This window comes from Mus pahari, chromosome 1 (assembly GCF_900095145.1).
Source record: "Mus pahari chromosome 1, PAHARI_EIJ_v1.1, whole genome shotgun sequence".
In the NCBI taxonomy this organism is placed as follows: Eukaryota; Metazoa; Chordata; class Mammalia; order Rodentia; family Muridae; genus Mus; species Mus pahari.
Window position 1 is genome coordinate 60536606 of NC_034590.1, and position 19868 is coordinate 60556473.

Below are 19868 nucleotides of genomic sequence, written 5' to 3' on the forward strand. Positions count from 1 at the left end.
GTATGGGAAACTTTTGGGATAGCATTTGAAATGTAAATAAAGAAAATAATAATAATAAAAAAAAAGAATAACCCTAAGAAAATACATATGAAAATTTAAATACATAAATTTTTAAAAGGAAAAAAGACACAAGACAGTAATATAAAACAACCTATGCTAAGAGAAAGGGGCCAATCTTACAGGACAGCTTGCTGTACTTTACTTGTATCACACTGCTCTGATGACAAAGTACATGAAGGAAGAATTGCTGGCTGGATGACAGAAACTAAGGGGAAAAGGATGTGAAAACAATGAAAGAAACACAGCTAGAAAAGAGCAAACTCCAGGATAGCTGCCCTGACAAAATTGTTCCAGGTCTTTTTTTTTTTTTTTCTTTTTTTTAAGTGTAGTGGTATTTTGTCTGCACATAATCTGTGCACCACATGTGTGCAGTGCCCATGGAAGCCAGAAAAGGGAGCCTGATTCCCCAGGAAATGGAGTTACAGAGGACCATGTACCATTGTCTGTATGCTAGGAATTGAATGCAGGTCTTCTGGAAGAGCAGCCAGTACTGTTAACCACTAAACATGTCTGTATACATCTGAAAGCAAGAGTTTGACATCTTATGTCTCCCTTAATCTGTCTGCCTTTTGTTCTAAGAGTCTCTCCTTGAACCTGGAGTAAGAAATGCTGGTTGGTTGGCCAGTGAATTCCCCAGAGTCCTCCTGTCTCTGCCTCCCAGTTACTGGGATTATAGGCACAAAGTGGGAAGGTCTCACTTTGTAGCTTTGGCTACCCTAGGACTCACTACGTAGATTATGTAGATATCTCACAGAGATCCTCCTGCCTCTGCTGCCTGAGTGCTGGGATTAAGTATGTGTGCCCCTACACCCTGCTCAGTTCCCCCTGTATATGTGTGCCCCTACACCCTGCTCAGTCCCCCTGTATATGTGCGCCCCTACACCCTGCTCAGTCCCCTGTATATGAGCAGCTGAGCCACCTCCCTTCCTGTGTTCTGCTGGGGCTACACCAATGGCAGGACTTTTACTGCATAATGCAGTAGTGTCTGGCAAGAGGATGCCATTGAAAGAAACAAGAGAAAACGCTCATGGAATCACTATTATTTCGTTCATGTGTGAGTGAATCTACATCTACATCAAAGTAAGGTTCTTTGTTATCAGAAGTGTACTCACAAATTAACACTTCTCACTTCTATCAGAGAAGTACCCGATGAAACATATACACCAAAATCATGAAAATGAAAGACCAGACACAGAGCTGATGGGAACAAGGCACAACTACAGACCTCACACATTGCTGGCAATACTGTCAATGTTGTACAACTCCAGTGCAAAACTGATAATATGGACCACATCTAGTCATAGCTGGCTTTCTCTTCACCAAAAGATTATTCTCCAGCATCTGCAATCAATCCCAAATACCATCACAATCTAAATGTCCACAACAGTAGTAAAGTGGACATCTATACAATATAAGCAAACTGTAGAGTCTGTTGAAAGAAAGGAAATCCTGACACAAAGCTCAAGAAATCAGGACTCTTATCATCATTGTGCTGTTAGCCAAAGCTTACAGCCAGGGTTTGCAAGTAGTTGAGACACTGAACTCTGAGCAGTCAGTGGCCAGGAGAAGCCTGGGAGTCCAGACAGAGTGATCACAAAAGTTTCCCAGTGTGCAACACGCCATTTACATTCTCCATGCACACAGAGGGCTGCACTGTGAACAGCTTAAAACCCTGGCGAAGCAAACAATACAGCAGTGCCTGCGCTAGCCTTGTGGTTATTTTTAAACCCTCATACCCAGGTGTGATGTCATCAAACACCTTCAGAAGTATCACTTCTTATATCAAAGACCTTAGTGCTGTTCATATGCTGTGACCTATGCTAATTACTTACAAATGCTAATAACTCTATGCTAATTCCTTGTGCAGGTTCCATGGTTCATATGAAAACAGCAGAAAACAAGATATAGCATAAAATAATGGCTAAACTATATTAAAATTTCATTGATATTTTTGAAATTTAGAAGACTAATGATATCTAAAAATAAGATATGTGAAAGGAAAAAGACTCTAAAACCATATGGCTCATATACGACAAATATTAAAGTGCTATGTATACATTATTATCACTAAATGGTATATAAATTGCTAATTTAATTTTCTTCTTTTTGCCATCATATATCTTGGTCATAACACACACACATACACACACACACACACACACACACACATATATATATCATCCCATAACATAAAATATGTTATAATTTATAATAACAAGGAAAAGACATAGTATGAAAAAGTGAGGATTAACTTATTAAAAGTATGTCTAGGAAATAGCAATAACCACAAAGATATACCACAGAATAATCCTATTTAATTTTTAGTCTCCACTCTATGGCCATCTGTATAGAGGATCCTTGCTTACGCATCCTTCAGAAGTCCGTTTCCTCACTTCTTAAAGAGGTTAAGGAGCTAGAACAATGGCTCAGGGTAAGAGCATTTTCTATTCCTGCACAAGACCTGGGTTTGGATCCCAGGACCCATGAGGCAACTGTCTGTAACTCCAGTTCCAGGTGTTATGATTCTCTCTTCTGTACTCCAGTGAAACTGCACACCTGTGATGTACATCCATACACGCAGGCAAAACACTCATACACATAAAATAAAAATCTTTTCTAAAATATAAATCAAAAATAATAAAGAAGTTAAATTAAGTACCACTGTAAACTCTTTTTTCCTCTGCAAAAATTATGGTGTTTTTTAAAATAAGTGATACTGGAAAGATCAGGTCTGAGAAGATATGGATACAATTACATTCTACACACAAAAAGTGCTCTGGGGTGGACCTCAGACCTGAGTTATAAAACCACAAAATATTAAAGCATCTAAAACATAAGCAAACATCTTTGTGAACATTTACAAGCATGTGTCAAGGTGCAGTGACAGCTTGAGTGAGCTCATGAAGGGCTGGTGTAGACTAAGCCAGACCACTCAGTGTTGATAGAAGAGAGACAAAATTGGGAGGCCTGGTGACAACTTGAAAGTTCCCTCCAGATCTTTAAGAAGGTGTTAGCATAGCCGGGGCCTCTGGAAGTGTAGGCACTATAGACACATACCCTTCTGTGGCCTCAAAGTCCCTGTCCACAACACGCTCATCACTCAACATCCACTAAGGCCACATGCACTTCACTTTACGCATTTCTATTCCCTTGCTGTTCATTTACGATTCCCCTATGTGATGAGTGTCATATATTTTTCCATAGAGGTAGCATAGCAGCACTGACACTGCAGCCTTTGACCATGGACAACGACAAATCTAATTGGCTCTCAAAGGGGCCTACCACAGCATTAGACTCAGTAACAAGCCATAGGTTAGCATTCACTTTTAGCCCACAGGTTGATCATTCATCTCTTGAAAATAACTCCATTTCTAGATGTAAACAAATCTAGCTTCTCTGGAAAAATAAAATCGTTTACAGTAACAGATTTTATGTTGTATCTATTCCTAATCTCTTTTAAATAAGGATTTCTTTAAAGCAAGATCTCAAAGCAACTCTACATTACTAACACATAGGCCAGTCTGATTTTTAGGAGCTAGCCTTCCTGTGCATTATAAAATTAATACTATCCGACAGACATCACCAAACATCTCTTTGGAAATAAAACAGCCCCCTATTGAGAACAACTGCTTTAAAGATGCAAGTGCATCTTGAATATTACTACTGTGTCTTAAATGCCCTCCAAAGATTCATGACAGCTTCAATCCCCAGCCTGTGGTATATCTGAGGACCGTGGAAACATTAAAAGATGAGAGCCAGTCAGAGGCCTTAGGCCACTGAGGTATGCTTTTGAGTGGAACGTAAGATACAGTCCCCTCCAATCTTCCCGGCTTCCTCCTGTCATCAGGTCAGAGTCCTCTGACACACACACCATCATCGTGCATTTGCTTCCTAATTAGAGACTCAGAATCGACAGAGCCAAGCAAGCCAGGCACTGAAACCACCAAAACTATGAACCAGAATACACCTGCCTCTTTTTAGGGTTTTTATTCCTAACTTACTATAGACAATGTTTTATGAATGAAATGATGGGATAAGAGGCATGGTGAGAGGAAGTGAAGCCTGAGCGAAGAGTTACACTCTGCTCTGCAGGCTGCAGATAAGGCCGTGGACACATGAAGAAAGCCACACTATCCTGATTAACTCATGGTCCACGACTGTTTCTGGGGTGCAGGTTTGAAAAGAAAGGCAAACAATCTGCAGCATAATGACCCCACCAGGAATGCTGGGTATTAAACTGCATCTGAGCACCAAGTCACCGTATGGATTTTCAGAGTGGACTTACCTCCCCTGGACTGAGAACCAGAAGGGTTCCTCTAACAAAATGTACTTTCATTTTCAAAATATATTTTTGAAGAATATAAATTTTTCCAAGTAGATAGCTCTTACTTGAAGAGAATTCCTAATGACCACACAAAAATAATGTTAACATAGAAAATACTCAGGATTTAAAGGTCTTGTAAGCTCCTTTTAATCAAATAAATACATGTTTTATTGAGAATCTGCTGGCTCCAAAACAGAAGCAAGGATACTACATCATCATCTAGAATATGGATAAAAATACATGGTACTTCATCCCTGACCTATGGAGCAGCTGCCTGGGCCACCTACACCCTGTAGCTGATAAGGGAAATGCTGGATTGAGAAAGCGTTTACTGCAATAGCAGGCTCTCAACCTTTAACTACAAGTGATCTGTTGGCAGTCGTACTTTGAACTCAACAGATCAGAAAAAAGAATAACAAGGAGTCACCCAGGAAAACAAGGTCAAGGGACTCAAATTAGAATGTTAATAAATACGCTCATTATTTTAAAAAAAAATCAAAGACATTGCTACATTTACAAATAAACAGTAACAAAGCAAGAAAAGGCATCAATGACTTAATAAGGAGCCAAAGACAAAATAAGTCATTCACTTATACTACATAAATGAGACCTCAAGTGAAGTCAATTTATGACTCCATGATCTCCTAGGGTCAGATAAGCAAGACAGTTTTTAGCAGTTTGCATAATTTTATGACTTTCAAGGATTCTTGATTAGTTTTGTTTTTAATTTTTTAAAGAACCTCTTAAAAAATTTAATACCAGACACAAACGTGCATTTCTGTGGGTTAAAATCCAATGTGAATTACACAGAGAGTTATAAGCCAGTCAGAGTTACATAGGAAAACCCTGTCTCAACCAAGGGGGGAAAAAAGCCTATTACCAAACATTTACACCAACACTGGTCTTTTTTCTCTTTAGAAACGATGCTAAACCTCTGCCTTTAAAACCTTCATCCATATCACTGAGCTAATTTCATAACTGGTGGATTTCAAACCTTTTGCAAAGTAACTGGGTGCTTGATAAATTGTTTTTTTTATCCCTGGGAATCTCAATTCTTTGTTAAATATTTACTAAAGGCCTAAGATAATGACCTGACTATACACAGGCCTATGAGATTTTAACCATAAACTTGTTAGATATTATAGTCCAAGTAAATACGGAACAAATATTCCATATTCTGAAGAGAAACCTATATACCTAAAGGAGAACGAAAACACAGTATTCCTTCCCCAAAGTGCAAAAGAGTGCGTGTACTCTGACTCGACAAAGGAGCTATCTAATCTAGCACACGGGTCAGGCTAGCACACGGGTCAGGCTAGCACACGGGTCAGGCTAGCACACGGGTCAGGCCGTCCTCAAAGAACCCGCTTAAGAAATAGTCGGAAAAGGTTAATGAACAACTTTTCCTTCTTAGGGAATGTTCCTAAGTATTGAACACTATGGAATTCATACTCCCACTGTGCAAGTATGCATTTTAAAATACCACATCAGCATGGGTGCTATGCTCGACACCAGCATGGGCGCTAGCTATGTTGTCTTTAATTTTTGTCTGGAGCTTACGTTTCATAATGGACTCTGGTAGATGCAGGCAGTGAGGAACACCATTTATTTTATATGTGAAGTAATAGCTAACACCCAAAGTGCAAAATAAAATTTTGTTTTTAAATTATGTGTATGCATGTGTCTGTATATGTTTGGGTCACATGAATACCTGAGAAGGCCAGAAAAAGACTCTGGATCCCTTGGAGCTGGAAGTGCAAGTGGTTGTGAACCACCAGATGTGGATGCTAGAATCTGAACTTGAGTCCTCTGTAAGAGCTATAGGTGTTCTTAGCTGCTGAGCCACTCCCTCCAGCCCTAAAATATAATTTTTAAAAGTCTATTTAAATATATGTTATTAGCATAAATTTCAGAATACATTACAAGTGAACTTTAGTGAGCATCAATCTTTTCACAAATTGTAAAAATACAAAGATCACTATTATAAAGAATAACGTAAGATGGGGTAAGATAGGTAATAGAAGCAACATCTGTGTGACCCAGTGAAGAAAAAGTGTCCGCATAAGAAAAAGAAAGGGGAAAAAAAAAACCAGACTCTTCCAAAAAGAAAAGAAGAAGCTTCAGAAATCCCCACAATGAATGAATATGGAGAAAAAAAACCAAAAAGGTGCAGACTAAAAATAAGACAGCTGAATAGTTCTAGCCATGAGATTCCAGGCAGGGGGAGCTGAAGCATCAGCCACAAGGAGAGGAAGGCAGCTCCAGCGAAAGGAGCTTCATGGTCCAGCCCAGGGGCAAAGCCAGTCTTGGGGAGACAATGACCACTGCACAGGAACAAATCAGAAGTAAACAGCTAAGTGGCATGTGGCCAGGTGCCATCTTGAAGGGAATCAACTGTTTAAAATTGAGTATCATTGTGTATCTCTTAACAAGTAAGTGTATGACAAGAACTTCAAGTCTCTGAAGAAAGAAATNGAAGACAGTATCAGAAGATGGAACAGTCTCCCACCCTCATGGATCAGCAGGATTAACATAGTAAAAATGGCCATCTTACCAAAAGCAATCTACAGATTCAATGCAATTCTCATCAACTTCCAACTCACTTTTGTATAGACTTTGAAACAGCAATTCACAACTTCATATGGAAAAAACAAAAACAAAAAAAAAAAACAAAAAAACAAAAAAAACCCAGGATAGTAAAACAAAACAATCCTGTACAATGTACAATAAAAGAACTTCTGGAGATATTACCGTTCCTAATTTCAAGCTGTACTACAGAGTGAAAGTAATTAAAAAAAAAAAAACCATGGTACAGACTGATCAATAGAATTGAAGACCCATAAATAAACTCACACACCTACAGACACTTGATTTTTTACCAAGAAGTCAAAACCATACAATGGAAAAAAAGACAGCATCTTCAACAAATGGTGTTTTTCTAATTGGATGTCTACATGTAGAAGAACAAATAGATATAGTCATCAGCCTGCACAAAACTCAAGTCCAAGAGGATCAAAGATCTCAACATAAAACCATATACACTAAACGTAGTAGAACAGAAAGTGGGGAATAGCCTTGAACACATGGGTACAGTAGACAGCTCCCTGAACAGAATACCAGCAGCTCAGGCACTAAGACTGACAACTAATCAATGGAATCTCGTGAAACTGAAAAGCTTTTATAAGGCAAAGGAACATAGTCAATAGGACAAAAGGCAGTCTACAGAAAGGGGAAAGATCTCCACCAACTCTACATTTGAAAGAGGGATAATATCCAAAATATATAAAGAACTCAAAAAAATTAAACACCAGCAAATCAAATAACCTTATTAAAAATAGGGGTGCAGAGATAAACAGAGAATTCTCAACCAAGGAATCTCTAATGGCCAAGAAGCACTTAAAGAAATGTTCAACGCCCTTAGTTATCAGAGAAATGTAAATCAAAATGACCTGGAAATTCCATCTAATACCAATCAGAATGGCTATGATAAGATTGATAACTCAAGTGACAGAGCATGCTGGTAAGAGGGCAAACTTATGCAATCACTTTGGAAATCAATCTGGCAGTTTCTCAGAAAATTGGGAACAGTTCTCCCTCAATACCCAGCTATACGGCTCCTGAGCATATACCCAAAAGATGTTTCACCATACCACAAGGACACATGCTCCACTATGTTCATAGCAGTATTATTCATATTCATAACAGCCAGAAACTGGGAACAATCTAGATATTCCTCAACAGAAAAAAAGGATAAAGAAAATGTGATATGGGGCTGGTGAGATGGCTCAGCGGGTAAGAGCACCCAGCTCTTCCAAAGGTGCAGAGTTCAAATCCCAGCAACCACATGGTGGCTCACAACCATCCTTAACAAGATCTGACTCCCTCTTCTGGAGTGTCTGAAGACAGCTACAGTGTACTTACATATAATAAATAAATAAATAAATAAATAAATAAATAAATAAACAAACAAACAAACAAAAGCTGGTGATTTAAAAAAAAAAGAAAGAAAGAAAGAAAGAAAATGTGATATATTTGCACAGTGGAATACTACTCGGCTATTAAAAACAATGACATCATGAAATTTGCAGGCAAATAGATGGAACTAGAAAATATCATCCTGAGTGAGGTAACCCAGATCCAGAGAGACATGCATGGTATGTGCTTACTTAAGTGGATATTAGCCATAAAGTACAGGATAACCATGCTACAATCCATAGACCCAAAGAAGCTAAGTAACAAGGAGGGCCCAAGGAAGGACTCTTGAATCTCAAAAGGAGAAATAAAATAGACATCTATAGTAGATGGAGGGAGGAAATTGGATGGGAGAAGAATGGGGTGGAGATCAGGTATGGGGAAGGGAAGGGCTGGGAAAAAGAACAGAAATTGGTGGGGGAGGCAGCTCTAGGTCTAGAGGAGGATCCTGGGAGTCTTTGGGAATAACTATAACTGTGACTCCTAGCAGCGGGGGATATGGAACCTGAAGAGGCCACCTCCTACTGCCAGACAAGACTTCCAGTGGAGGGAGGAGACACCAAGTGTCTTAGTCAGGGTTTCTATTCCTGCACAAAACATCATAACCAAGAAGCGAGTTGGGGAGGAAAGGGTTTATTCAGCTTACACTTCCATACTGTTGTTCATCACCAAAGGAAGTCAGGACTGGAACTCACACATTGCAGGAACTTGGAGGCAGGAGCTGAGGCAGAAGCCATGGAGGAATGCTGCTTATTGTCTTACTTCCCCTGGCTTGCTCAATGTGTTTTCTTATAGAACCCAGGACCACCAGCTCAGGGATGGCACCACCCACAATGGGCCCTCCCACCTTAATCACTAACTGAGAAAATGCCTTACAGCTGGATATCATGGAGGCATTTCATCAAGGGAGGCTCCTTTCTCTGTGATAACTCCAGCTCGTGTCAAGTTGACACACAAAACCAGCCAGTACACCAACCGACCCACAAAACTTACAAGAAATGCAGGAATAAAGATGGAGCAGAGATTGAGGGAATGGCCAACCAATGACTGCCCCAACTTGAAACATTCCATGGGAAAGAACCAATCTCTGACACTATTAATGACACTCTGCTATGCTTGCAGACAGGAACCTAGCATAATTGTCCTCTGAGGGGCTTCATGAAGCAGCATATGGAAACAGATGCAGAGACTCACAGCCAAACATTAGGCAGAGCTAGGGAATCTTACAGAAGAGTTGGGGGAAGGAATGAGGAAGCAGGAGGGGTCAAGGACACCACAAGAAGATCTAAGGAGTCAACTAACCTGGGCCCATGGGGGCTCACAGAAACTGAACCACACACCAGAGTATGCACAGGCTGGACCTAGTGCCCCACACACATTTGTAACAGATGTGCATCTTGTTCTTCGTGTGGTTCCCTAACCATAGAAGTGGGAGCTGTCTCTGACTCTGCAGCCTGCCTGTGGATCCCTTTCCTAGAGCTGGGCAGCTCTGTCTGGCCTCAGTGGGAAAGGATGTCCTTAGTCCTGCTGTGACTTGAGACTTGGGTACCTGGGTGGGTGGGTACCCATGGGGGAGGGGGCTGCCTCTCTCTAAGGAAAAGGGGAGAGAAAGTAAGGGGAAGGAGTTTAAGGGTGTGATTGCGAGGAGAGGAAGGAGGAAAGCTAGGATCAGGCTATAAAGTGAATAAAGAAACAAATTAATAGAGAAAGAAAAAAAAAAAAAGCTGGGTCCCAAGAACAGGAACACACCCCAAATGTGAGATCCTGAATTTAAGTACTATACCCTAGGGCAGTGGTTCTCAACCTTCCTAATTCTGTGATGCTTCAATACAGTTCTTCATGCTGTGATGAACCCACACACACAAAATAAAAGTATTTCATTGCTACTTCACAAGTGTAATTTTGCTACTTTTATGAATCATAATGTAAATATCTAATATGCAGGATATCTGATATGTGACGCTCCCCTCAAGGGGGTGATGACCCACAGGATGAGAATCGCTGCTCTAGGTTGAGACACTGCCTGGGGAGACAGGTACAGAAAACAAGTCTGGATGCTGACCAGTCAAAAAGCGTTGACATGTGCAGGACTGACCTAAGTGGTCAAAAATGTATGACTTAGAGGAAAGCAGCCTCATGTTTAGAACCTGGAGCAAATTTCCTCCGCTGAGAGTTACTCTAGAATATAAGAACTCCAGAACCTGAGGTCTGGTAGACTGTCAACCTCTGGTTCAGACTAACTGCTGTGTGGCTTCACTGCTGTGGAATTGGAGAAAGCTAACATTCCAGTAGAGTGATGGATGCATTGCAAGTTTTGAAAGTGTGTAGACACCTGCCTATACAGATTTCGATGTGATAGTTGCTCCCTGATACCCTACACAATACAGAACAATCCTAAGCCAGGTTACAATTGAAGTCTGGGCAGGCTGGAAGAATCTGCTCAGCCCACCCACTGCAAGGTTGAGTCTGGCCAGCAGAAGGCCCTGGCAGACATAGCAAAGGGTAACACCAGTGGCTAGCACACACTTCTCCAAGCAGACTCACACTAACATAAGTCTGATTAATAGTTAAGACCTTACAAGTTCATCTGACACAACCCTGTCCCTTATCACACTCCTCAACACTGAAGACTGATCTGGAAGGAGCCCTCTCTAATACACATGCCATCTTTCCTTGGTCCTTGTATACCTGTTTGTTTGTTTGTTTGTTTGTTTTTCAATATAATGTTGCAATGCCTTTTAAGACATTTTATGCTTTTTTTTATGTTATTGCTTTGTTATTTTTCATAAAATTATTAGACTATATTCACATATTTTTAATTACTGGACTTTTTTCTTTCTCCTCTTCTTTGAGGGGGCTGTTTCGCCTCTTTTCTAGTATGCATTTAGTAGTATTTTGAACTCTGACTTATCCTTGTTCGAGGTTTTTTATTGTTGTGATTTCAGCTTTGATGCTTAGGTTTTTATACACCTTCTTACACTGATCTACAATTGGTTGTGAATGTTCTCACTATTAAGGAATGTTTTTTCTGTTTATTTTTTCTAATCTCTTGTTCTTTTCCTTTTCTTCACAATGATTTTCTTCTCTTACTTCTTGCTTACTAAATCTTGATGTCCTTCCTTTCCTCCCTCCCTGTTCTCTGAATTTACCTGACCTACTTATTATTATTTCCACACTTACCCCAAATACTTGTTAACTGCAGAGCCCACCATTTTCTTTCTACAATAACTGGCAATATATATGCTAGTGGGCTCTAACTGATCTTAAGTATATTTCTCTATCTTGTACAATTTGGTGTTACTGGTTCTACAAAAGCTTGGCTTCTCCCCTCTCATTAAAGCACTGGGGCTTGAGCCCACAGAAGTAGTCTGTCCACTAAGAAGATCCCCAAATGAAACAGGAAGAGATGACTAAACCAACAAACACACAAATAACACAAGAGAACAAGCCTGAGAAAAGAAGACATCAGCATTCCTTCACAAGGTCACAATTTCTCAACGGCTTCATTCAAAGATACTGAAGAACGTAAAAGGCCAGACGAAATTCTCCAATGTTTGTTGGTAAAAATGAAAAGTAACCTCAAAGAGAAAACAAGGCCAAAGACTGAAGAAATCAACTGAGCACTTAGAAAAGAAAGCAAGTGACAGAGGAGAGAAAGTCAGAAAAGTAGTTGGGAAAATCAGCAATATGGAAAAAAAAGGCAGCAAAATAGAAAGGGAAATTGAAATTTTTAAAGGCCATATAAATTGGAGGAATGAAAAATTCAATGTATTATTAAAACAATGGGTAGCATCATCAATAAACTCAACAAAGCACCTATATACTACCACCAATAACAGCAATGACCACAATGAGCAAGAACTCTGAAATAAAATTAACACGCCAAACCTCAAAATCCCAAAAGAAAAGAGATAAGCTAACAGCATACAGAATGTACCCTAGGGCACACTTCCCAAATCTAGGGAAACAACACGTAAGAAAATACAACCAGAACCGTAAATACATATGACAAGAGACCAACCCCTCCATAATATACTATAATCACAGGGCAAAAGCACAAAGAAACACCATTGGAGTTGTAAAAAGAACACCAGCTCACCCACAAATGCATGTTCATCAGAGTAACATGAAATCCCCCATTAGCAACTGTAAAACTAGGAAGCATAGATCAATACATTTCAAGCCCTGCAATTAAATAACCACCAACAAAGCTATTATTTTTAAATTAACAAGGTAATGGAGATAAATTTCATGAAAGCAGGAAGGAGCTTTTATGTGAGCGGCAGAGAAGACTACATTTCTATAGATATATTCTAAGTTCTTTTTATCAATGGTATTTATTATATATTATTATATATTTAATATTTACTATAAATATATAACATATTAAATATAATATACTATATAAAGATATATAGATATATATCTTTTACTATAAAACAGCAAACCCACAATACCAGCATGAGAAAGAAACAAACAAATCATTCAACCAATCACAGAAGCAACCAACAAAAATACATGGGTCAGTAAAACTCTTCCAATAATAACTATAAATATAAATTACTTCAACTCCCCAGTAAAGAGATATAGACCAGTTGACAGGGTTAAAAACTATATCATGTCAGGTAATCTGCTGGGAAAAGCATTCCCCACTTATACACCCATAGTCTGAGGGTCAAGATATATATCAGTCTACTATGAGAATGGAAACCAAAACCAAGCTGGTGTAGCTATTCTGGCACTGGATAAACTAGTCTTCAAGCCACCATTAATCAGTAGGGACAAAGGCCACTACATATTGATAAAGTAAACAATTCATCAAGACATAAAATTGTAAAGGCATATGTATTGAATGTTGGATGCTGGAATTCCCATTTTAATAATAATATAGTAATAATAATAAATATTAACAAATAAATAAATAATTAAAATATCATCATCATCATTATTGTTATTAAAGGGCCTCAAAGTCAAGTGTGTCCTGATACAAGAGTACTGGGCAACTTGAGCAACCCATTCTTCTCTGGATATATTATTGAAGCTAAAAATGAACACAGAAATTGCAAAGTTAAACTATACCATTGATCAAAAAAAAAAAAAAATCTTAGGATATATATATTCTCTCTAGCCCACTGGTCAAATAACCAGTATTTGCAGCAACATAATCCTACTCCTAACACACTAGAAACTCAACCCATTTCTGTGAATGTTAACAAAAAAGAAAAAAAATGAGCAAAAAAAATTTAAAGATGAGGAATAAAAACAACAAACTATAGTTCTTTGGAGGCAGGTTGTTTCAATAATTGGTGAAAGGAAAAAAAATGAGTCATTATCACTTAGACTGAGTATGTATATTTGAAGTTACCAATACACACAGCCGCAGACCCAAGTTTCATTTACAGCTATGCTGAATCTCATCTTTTCAAGTTTGGTCTCTCTTTAGGGACTCCATACTTCCTAAGATAAGATCATATGTGTCAATATATTTACATAGAGAATTATAGTTCATATTAACAGCCATTCTTGGAGACTTGTGGATAATGCTAGAGGTTTAAATGACCCCAGGATTTCCAAGTGAAAGGATTTAACTAAATCAAGTTCTCATGGGAGGGGGGAGAGACCTTGTGTGATTAGAATTATATGAATTGATTTGCTATAACTTTCTGAAATGTATCTTTCTCTTTATCAAGCAATGGACTGTATTAGTCACTGAATCATAATTGGCATTTTATATTCCTTTTATACTTGAATTATAAACTCTTCATCAGAATAAAAAATGGGGTGCCTACATTTCAAAACTGTTCTAAGATGAAAAGAAGCGTGAAGGCAAATACAGAGAACAAGAGAGTCCTGTGAGGAAAGCACAATGAGAGACAAAGAATGTAAGGCCCATTTTACAGGTTCCACAATACACTCACTCATCAAGTCTTCCAGGCAAGCCACTTGCCCTTCAGATATCTCCATTTCTATCACTGAAGACAACAGTTTCACCTGACTTATACTCCTATAAACATCAGCAGGTCCCCATGCTGTCCCCACATCCTCCATCCTCCTGTCCTGTTGATTCTTCCAGTGAGAATAATGCCTCTACAACTGCCCTTTCATTTTCTCTGGCAGATGCCAAATACCGCCCTGCTCCGGTACCACTGGACAGCCTATCCATTCATACCTGAACTCATTCACAACTTCCCCATAGGACTGGTTCTGAAGAAAAGCTGCCTGCTCTATAGGAGATGGAGGCATCATAAGGCCATATTTCAATAGCAAGTCCACCACATTAAGGACTTATTATGTCACTGCTATTCCTATACATGGCCATCCCACCCGAAGTCCAAACAACAGCCCTAAAACATGGGCAATTATCTTCTAGCATCTTAGAAACAGAGATTTTCCTTCGCTCACACTGAAGTGATGCACAAGTGGGATTCCCTGTGAGCTCTAACTCTCTCAACCACGAGGTAAAGCAACTACAATTCCTAACTGTCCTTCCAGCTCCAACTAGTGAGCGATGCAGGCTTCCTTGTCCTTAGGCAGCATGTGTTCCTGTAACCACCATAAGCTTATCCTTTTTTCCTTACTACCCAAAGCAAGATTAATGGCTCTAATTTTTTGTTTTCTTACGCATGAAGTGAGAATAATCCCCAGATGTAGTTACAGCTCTAGAGGATAAACGTGTAAAGAAGCAAACACAGAATGTTCAAGAGGAATTATAGTTCCCAACTACATTCACACCTTTGGATATATACAATGTACAGGCTCTTGGTTTTACAAACTCTTGGATTTCTCCCTCGGTCATACTATTATCCCCTCTACAGATACACATTCCACACAGCTACACCATGAATTAATGCCCAATCTTATTTTCAACGTCAAAATGAAATTCCACTAACTCAGACTGCAGTCAGCTTCACTCCTGAGTGGCACTGGAGGAGAAAGGAAAGACAAAAAAAAAAAAATACATATTCTAGACACATTCTGACCTAGGGCTATAGCTCAGTTGGTAGACTGCCTACCTAGTATGCATAAGCCTCTGCGTTTGATAGGAGAGCTATATAAACCATGCATAATGATGCATATTTGCAATCCCAGGACTGGGAGTTCACCAGTGAGTTATCTTACCACATTTATACACATACACACACACACACACACACACACACACACACACACACACACAGGTACATCAAGGCCAAAGTCAAATTCCACTCCTTAGCCTTAATACCTGAAATGAGCTAAAATTTTCTAATCTCTACTTAAAATAAAATACAAGTCAGTTCTCACTAATCATTTCACAGCCACTGATAAGCAGCAACATAAAATAGGAAATTTGTTCTCAAGAAGTATTTAATCTAGTTGAAAATGTAATAGTAGAACAAGCCCTTTCTTGATCCCCACCAACCCTATCTTGTTAGAGTAGGAGAATCTCTGCTCCAGTTGCTTCCCTAAATTCCCCTAACACAGAATAGAATCAGTAGGTTGTCTATGCTGTAGATATAATACCAGGCATTCCACAAATATGTGTCGAATGAATGAATGAACTAATGAACGATGCTATAGATTTCAGGAGAAATTACATTGTAAACACTTCAACTAGTTCCTAATCCTCGAGGTTAAGAGCAATTTTTGAACAACTTGCCTGGAATAGTTCTGCTTGCCTTTGTTTTGTGAGGGGTGGGAGGCGGAGGAACAAGACAAGGTGTCAGAACACAGGACCTTGAACGTGTCACTAAGCTAAGTCCCCAGGCTAGAATAGTCTTCTTGGACTGCTGTTCAAGAGTCCAATGTATTTATAAGTGTTTACAGAAATCTGGGGCAGAGTTCAACAGCAGGACTCTTGTCTTGAAAGTACAAAACAACAGGTTAGATTCCCAGCAACACCAAAATACTAATAACATAGTAACAAATATGAAACAAAGGCTGGCCAACATTCATATAGAAAAGCCCAGTAACAGCAGTCTTTAGGGAAGGTATGTATATACAGATGCAGATAAACATCTATATTGGCCAATGCCAATCTGATCTTGACTTAAGGCTGGTATTCCCCAGTATCTACACTATGTTAGAGTTTATCAGAAATGCACTCTCTAGCCCCCACCAAGACCTACTGAATCAGAAATCCCATTCTAACCTGACCCCTGGGGTTTGCTTCACATACATTAAAGTGGGGAAGCACCAGTTTACGTCATGAAAAGGGAACTTGGCTTCTGCAGCCTCTGAGGGAGTCACTGTCTTTTCCTGTGTTCTGTCTATAATTACAAATTAGGCTTCTCCATTAAGTTACAAACATAATCATACTGTCAAAGATGTCATCGGCCCAAATTACTACCTCAATGAGAAATAAAAATGGACCACTCATTGAGTATTGAACGAACTTTTAGGAAACATACAAAATATGATGTCTACCTTCTTAGCATACAGACTTCAACAAATGAGAAAATGACAACGAACTTCAGTAGCCAAATAGCACATCTTCAGTGCCAAGATGTGGATATTGTCTCCTAAACAGTGGCACTCACTCGGAGAAGATATCTTTATCAGTTCTCGATGTTACAGGTAGGCTTCCAGATACTCTCTCTAGGCTTCCCTACATGTAAACCTGTATAAGAAAATGACCTCAGCAGCATGCCACTAAAACACCTTCAACGCCTCTGAAATCACCGCACAAAATCTCAAGCTAGGAGTCTACTCTGGGAACTTACGAAAGAAAGTGACATCTCTGTCATCTCAAACAAGGACAAAAATCTGTGACTAAGCAGGCTTGGAGGTGCAGAATACCCTTTTTCATATGAAAATGGGGCCGGATGGTGGTAAAGTGGGCTGAGGGGACACTGTGTGCATGCACTGACTAAATAAATACAAAGCTCCAACATCTCTCCATCAGAGTCTCTGGATCCAGGTTCTCAATCAAGTTGTAGGCACTTGACCCTACAAGTCCGGAGCACATCCCCATCCTAGCAACAGGCGTCCGGTGACAGTTCACCCTCGGGGTCCCCTCCCCCTCCTTCCGCCTAGGACTCCCCCCCAAGGCCTCTCACCACCTCTAAAGCTGACTTAAGAGCAATGAGCCCCCCGGGAGGCCCTGCACCCGCACCAGCCCTGCTCACCAGGTACAGGGGTGCGTAGATCCTGAGGGACTCCTCCAGAGCGCCCCAAGTGATCTGCAGGAAGGAGACCCTGCAGGAGGGGTGCCAAGTGTGGCCGATCTCGTAGCAGCTATGAGGGATGGACTTGCTGAGGGCCGCCATGACGAGCGGCGGTGGCAGCTGCGCGTGGTCAGGGGAACGCAGGGCTCGGCGGGGGCGGCAGACACGCAACGGCGAGGCGGGCGCTGCGCGGGCCTCGGCGTGCGGGGTGCGAAAAGGTCACGGGAGGGGATTACTCAAGGCCGGAGTCCTCGGATGTTGGCCGGTCCGCGTATGGCAGCGCGAGGGGGCGGGGCGCGCACGACGGAGGCGGGGAGGAGAGGCGCATGCGCGCTCCCGCGGGTGGGCGGGCTCCGGACCGGCAAAGGAAGAGAGCACCTTCACCCTCCGAATGGGAGGGGAACAGGACTCAGAGAAGCACAACCGGGAGCGTGATGCTGGATCCCGCCTGGGTCGGGCTATATAGCTCAGCGCTTGCCCTGTCAAAGCCTGGCCCAAAAGAGCAGAGGATAGTGGAACAAAAGGATTCTGTGTCTTTGCTGGGAGATGGAGGCACTTGCACCACTGTTGTCCCTCGTCCCATGGGTTCACCTAAGACTACCTGCGGTTGCAACAGAACCTTCAACATTACTGCTACTTGCTCAACCTCCTAAGCTCTATTGTGCCTGTGAAGTCTTGAAAATACTAATTTAGAAGTGTTTAAATGCATGCTATATGGAAAGAGACCGTAGCGAGACCTGCCAGCCCCTAATGGAGTCCTAACAACACAGTCCTTCACAAGTGCTCATCACCCACCCCACGCAACATACAGCTGCAGTGCAGTAGAACTCCTGCCTGGCTAGAGGGCTTAACCGAAAATTGATTGCCATGGCAATCCACCTGCCATATAACCCTGGTGTATAATAACCTGCTTTCTTTGGACTTGTAAATTCTGTACTTTTTAAAGCAGAAATGCTTTACCTTTAGATCAATCTCTCATATTTATCCAGTTCCTTCTACAATATTTACTAAACTAATATGATTCTCCAGCCCCTGTTTGAAACCCTGGACAGACAGATGTGGAAAAGCTGTGTTTCTGCTGTCAAGAAACTAATGTTCTAGAAGTTAGAAAACAAACAGATAAGATAGGTGTAAACTATCTGTAAGATGCCTAGCTGTATATATTATGTATGTTAAATACCCTGCTAGCTATCACTTTTGATTGCTGTGCTGGTTATAAAATGACCAGTTCACTAACATGACATCCACACACTAGCTAAAAGGGCCAGAGAAAGGAGAGGAAAGAAAAACTTCTCAGGCTGTGCCTGGCAGCACACATCTGTAATCCTAGCACTTGGAAGGCTAAGCAGTAGGGTCTGGAGTTCAAGGCTAGGCTAAGGTACACACTTAATCTGAGACCAGCCTAGGACTATATCAAGAGACCTTAGCTTTTTCAAAAAGGAAAAAAAAAAAAAAAAAAAAAAGATAAAAAGTTTCAGGTAAGCCTATGCAAATCTGTCAGCTAACATTTGTGTAACATGATGTCAGCTTGGGCAAATGGCAGCTAAAGGCTGATAGTTATATCACTGCACAAAATGGCAAAACAGATACTAGAGACACTAATAGCATCAGTCATAGTCGCCTCTGGCTACTCAAACATCTGGACACATCATTCTCCCACAGATGAATGTACTTCCCATGAGAGACAACTGAAAGTCCCCAATGGTATGACATCCCTTTCAAAGTTCAAGATCTCCCTGAAGAACTGCTGTTCAATTTGTCACCCCATTCAACATGCCCAATATAGAATACAAAAATGGGAACAAAATAATCACTGTGTTTAAAAAGCTCTCTCCAGCTCAGAAAGGACATGGATCAGAAGCACACAGCGTAAGCTTGTGCCAGCAGTCACATGAATTACAACTCAAGCTTACCTTACTAGCATCAAGAATCTATTCCTGAAAGCCTGAGGGTCTACAAGAAAAAATGCTAAAAACGTTTTAGGTGAAAGACAAAGAGCATTATACACAAGCCTCCCTTCTTTGATTATTTGAAGTAAAATATTAAATATAAATAAGAGACCATCATACGACGATCCTCAGTGCTTTATTTTCTTTTTATTGAAAATGACTTTTCATACAGCATATTCTGAATGTGGTTTTTCCCTCCTTCATGTCCTCCAAGATCTTACCCACTAACCCATCCATCCAACTCCATGCTTTCTTTCCCTCTCTCTCTTTCTTTGGAAACAAAACTGTAAATTTTAAAAATAAATCAAACAGACAGACAAAATAAACAATCAAAGAAAAAGCACAAACACACACACACAAACTATTACACATAAAATGGGAAAACACAAGGAAAAGACAAGTAAGGTAAAAAAAAAAAAA

General features: G+C 40.3%; 1 protein-coding gene across 1 annotated transcript in view; it reads right to left on the minus strand.

Moving 5' to 3' along the window:
• Tmem135 (transmembrane protein 135) overlaps nucleotides 1–17801 on the minus strand; it is a 186545-nt gene extending 168744 nt beyond the window's left edge. Inside the window, exon 1 of the mRNA XM_021194415.1 lies at nucleotides 17461–17801. Coding sequence (XP_021050074.1) covers nucleotides 17461–17601 — 141 coding nt within the window. The 5' untranslated portion in view covers nucleotides 17602–17801. The remainder of the gene's footprint in view (nucleotides 1–17460) is intronic.
• Between the last annotated feature and the right edge of the window lie 2067 nt (nucleotides 17802–19868).